At 36.8% G+C, this 4,131-nt stretch overlaps 1 protein-coding gene across 1 annotated transcript in view; it reads right to left on the bottom strand.

The window, feature by feature from the left end:
- Positions 1-534: 534 nt before the first annotated feature.
- LOC107582519 (transmembrane protein 150A) overlaps positions 535-4,131 on the bottom strand; it is a 48,960-nt gene continuing 45,363 nt past the window's right edge. Inside the window, exon 8 of the mRNA XM_016268408.1 lies at positions 535-857. Within this exon, the coding sequence (XP_016123894.1) occupies positions 613-857 (245 nt within the window). The 3' untranslated portion in view covers positions 535-612. The remainder of the gene's footprint in view (positions 858-4,131) is intronic.

Raw genomic sequence — 4,131 nt, 5'->3', positions numbered from 1 at the left:
ATAAGGCACATCGGTAATGACAATCATCTGAAATATACATTTCAGACAGCATACGATGATTAAGGCAAAATGAACCACCATGATCAGTTAACAGACAGCAGAGATATGTGACAATAAAATGTTATTTAGCCATCTCTGCCTTTGAAAAAAACCTAAAGGCACAGAAAGCATCAGCATTTTGGGATCCATTGTCTGAAATTGTCTGAAATTGTCTGAAATAGGCACAATAGCATTTGTTTTGAGGCACTATGTTAAAATGCTTGAGTGTTGATGGTTGCAAAAGGCTTCGGTTTAGTTGACTACACCATTGTTGTAGCAGGTTTCACCAATGTACGCATGTAGTTCTTTTATCCAAGTAACGCAGACACTTAAAAATCCCAATGAGATCTAATGGAAACTCCAACACATCCAGGCAATGATCTTTGTTTTTCCCAGCATGGAAGCTGTGCGATTCAAAAGGTCCCCAGGTAGTGAAGAAGTCTCTCAAAAATGTGCAAAATCTGAGCAGGATTCTTTGGCAAAGGTGTATGAGAGCCAGGTCCAGTTTCTGTTACTTTCCCTCTGCGGTTGTAGTGTTTTTTCTAGTGTTGAGAAAGATACAGGACACTGAGGTTACAGTATGGACAGGCTCTCAGGCTGGTGCTGACTGGCCCCAGCAAGAGACTCCATTTTGTGGTCTCGGCTTACGGACTGTAGAGATTGCCCTCGGGCCAGCACCATCATTGTGTCATTAGATATCCCGGCGAATTCAAAAGCGAATGTGCCGTAGAACAGCATAATAATGACACAGAAGACCCACTCGAAAATGGCTGATGCATGTTGCAGGACAAAACTCTCCTGGACAAAAAACACCCCGCCTGAGGAAAGTTTCGTCAAGGATTCATAGTGAACACTATATACTCATGCTCAGGCCTGTTTGCATTACAGGAAGAACATGCATGAAATCAGTGACTGAGAAAGAAAAGCAGTGCAAAAGCTCAATACAACAGGATATTCAAACATTCTGGGAAAATATGTTATCTGAGAATATTGCAACAATAAACCTGACCAATGAAAAAATAACAGCTGCTGTCAGAATTAATCATTTTTTTTAACGCTGTTAATGCTTTTTTGACATCATAGAAAATGTTTTCGATAAAAAGTTCAGGCCACTCGCCAAATTCGCTTATGTTATGTAAAGTGTGACAAAATTGTTACATTATTTAATTATTTTACTTTGCAGATTGTCGCAGTTTGAATTTCCTGTGCATTTGAATGCATATTTAATGCACATAATGCATATAAAAATCTAAAATCAGTGCTTGACATTTTTGTCACACTTTAGTTTGGGGACCAATTCACACTATTTTAATTCCTAACTACGACTTTTGCCTCAATAAACTCCTAATTTGCTGCTTATTAATAGTAAGGTAGTTGCTGAGTTAGTTTAGGTATGGGGTAGGATTAAGGGATCTAAAATGTTAAAAGAGAATGTTAATGTTAATAGAGGATGTTGATATAGAATAATGCATTAATATGTGCTTTATGAATACTAATAAATAACAATAAATAATAATTATTAATAATTAATAACAATTAACACAATATTGTTATATACTAATACTACTAATAAAACTAAATTAATAAACTAATAACTGTACTAATAAACAGCCAATCAGCTAGTAATACACAATGATAATCAGCAACTAGTTAAGAGGAAGAATTGGTCCTTAAAATAAAGTGTTATCGATATTTTAAAACTGAATTTACCTTTACATACACAAACAGCATACTGGTGGGGAAGGCTACCCCTGCTCCAACATAGTGAAGAACCTTGGCGTTATCCACCTGTGAGGAACACAGTGACAGAAAACAGTGAGTACAGATTCACCAATCAAAACTACAGATACCATTAACAACATGTACTGTGGGTGTAGTTTAGCTGGTGTGGTGGGAATCCATGGTTACCATGAAGAACAATTTCCCTTTATTCGAAGTGGAAAAACCACAAACAAACTTTCTGGAGTGTTTTTTCCTTTCCAAAAATAGCCACATCTCTTGGATTTCCTTTTTTTTTTTTTCATTTTTCCCAGCTGTGGAAAAATAACATTTAGAGAGCCCTAACGGTTCAGTACAAACTACATCAGTTCAGGAAGGACTAATTAAAGCCATACAAAACATGAGTCATATTGCAAGTCATTAAACTCATATTGAAAACGTAGACCTAATCTGTAATCAAAATGACTTGATTTTATAAATATTATTTGCTCACAAAAGCAAATAATATTCACATACGTTCATAAATATTTCAGCTTTTAATTGTTTTTTTTTGTACTTGAAAATGAAAGCTAGGTTAAAACTGTCAGTACCATAAGTCTAAGTGGATCTGCTCAGTTATAGTTATCAGTTATAAAACAACAGTCCCAAAATTGTCATGGAACCTATTGGGAAACACAAGAAAATAGCTGTTTATGCAGAATTTCCATTTATATTGCTGCAAGCTTTGCTGTGCTTGCCAACATACGACTGTGTGGTGTGTTTATGGTCTGAGCTCTGAAGGCAGAGAAAGAGGAGTTCACCATGCCACGTCACACATCACATACAACAACACCAGCAGCAGTAGAGGGCAGCAGAAACACACAACTACAATGAGCCTTATTAACTCCACTATAAACCATGCAAGACCAGGTCTGTAATACCTGGAAAATGTCAGTAAAAATCCATATCATGCTTTAAAGTCAATATCAAGCGCAAAAACGTACTACAATATAAGGAATATACAACATTTTTTAAAGAATTATGCGATGCTCACCAAGGCTACATTTATTTGATCAAAATTATAGTAAAACAGTGAAATATTAGCGTATTTTAAAATAGCAGTTTCTGCTGTAATACATTTTAAAATGTCATTTATTCCTGTGATCATTACTCCAATCTTCAGTTTCACATGATCCTTCAGAAATCATTCTAATATGCTGATTTGGTGCTCAAGAAACATTTCTTATTATTATCAATGTTGACAATGAAAAATGTCTTTACTGATCCATTTAAAGCCTCTTAGCTGGTTAAAAGTATTAATTTCTTTCAAAACATTATTGCGTAGCAATCTATTATTGCATAGTTAAGCAGCATACAATATATGTCACTGTCCCTCAATCTATCCCTTTCAATAACTTCATCTGTATTTATTCTTTTACTTCTTTTTTTGACACACAAACAAAAGCCAAGTATCAAGTGTTGCAGGAGGAACTTTGGAAACCATAAATCAACTCCAGGCTTTGTCAGCGAACCACTGATTATCTCAGCAAATGATATCCTGTATGTTCCCCTAAGGCTAAGACTTCCCCTTCACTTCAGTGTCTAAATATTGAGCTGCTGTTCCCGTTGCTTACTTGCACTGTCATTATGACAAGGACATGCTCTCAGCTCTGTAATGTGCGAGGTGTGTAATGTGCATCTCAGGTTTAAGGACAACGATTGAAGCTCTCGAAAGCTTTCTAGTCTTGTGGAAAACAAGCACAAGGGATGAGACTGTGATAATGTGACCTGTCATGGAAATACACTTTGATGCATTAATCTGCCCAGAGAAAAAGTTGGCCACTCACATTTCACCTTCAAGTGAACAGTTAAAGAAATAGTTGAAGGAATTAAACAGAACTGATTGAGAAGAGTTAAAGGGGTCATATGATGCTATTTTAAAGATCATTATTTTGTGTATTTGGTTTATCAGAATATGTTGACATGCTTTAATGTTCAAAAAACACATTATTTTTCAAATACTGTACATTATTGTAGGTTCTCTATGCCCCGCCTCTCTCAAACGCGTCGTTTTCTACAAAGCCCCCTCCTTTGACAAGCGCAGTCTGCTCTGATTGGCCAGCTAACCCAGTGCATTGTGATTGGCCGAACACCACAAGTATGCGTCGGAAATGTAACGCCCCTTACCATAATCGCAGCTTCAGCTTTCAAAGTAAATATCAAGACCGTTAATAATGTCGTTAGTTTTACCAGCAGTTCAAGCCCGAAAGGGCAACAGAGTCGCGTGACAGACACAGTGATGATGCAGTACACAAACCGCGGTTAAGACAGCTGACGTGCTATGATTTCTGACAGGCAGTTCACTCTCCTGTGATGTGACCCTGTTCCCCTCAC

Source organism: Sinocyclocheilus grahami, unplaced genomic scaffold (assembly GCF_001515645.1).
Source record: "Sinocyclocheilus grahami isolate Dianchi unplaced genomic scaffold, SAMN03320097.WGS_v1.1 scaffold45.1, whole genome shotgun sequence".
Classification (NCBI taxonomy): domain Eukaryota; kingdom Metazoa; phylum Chordata; class Actinopteri; order Cypriniformes; family Cyprinidae; genus Sinocyclocheilus; species Sinocyclocheilus grahami.
This window is presented reverse-complemented; position numbering and strand designations above follow the sequence as displayed.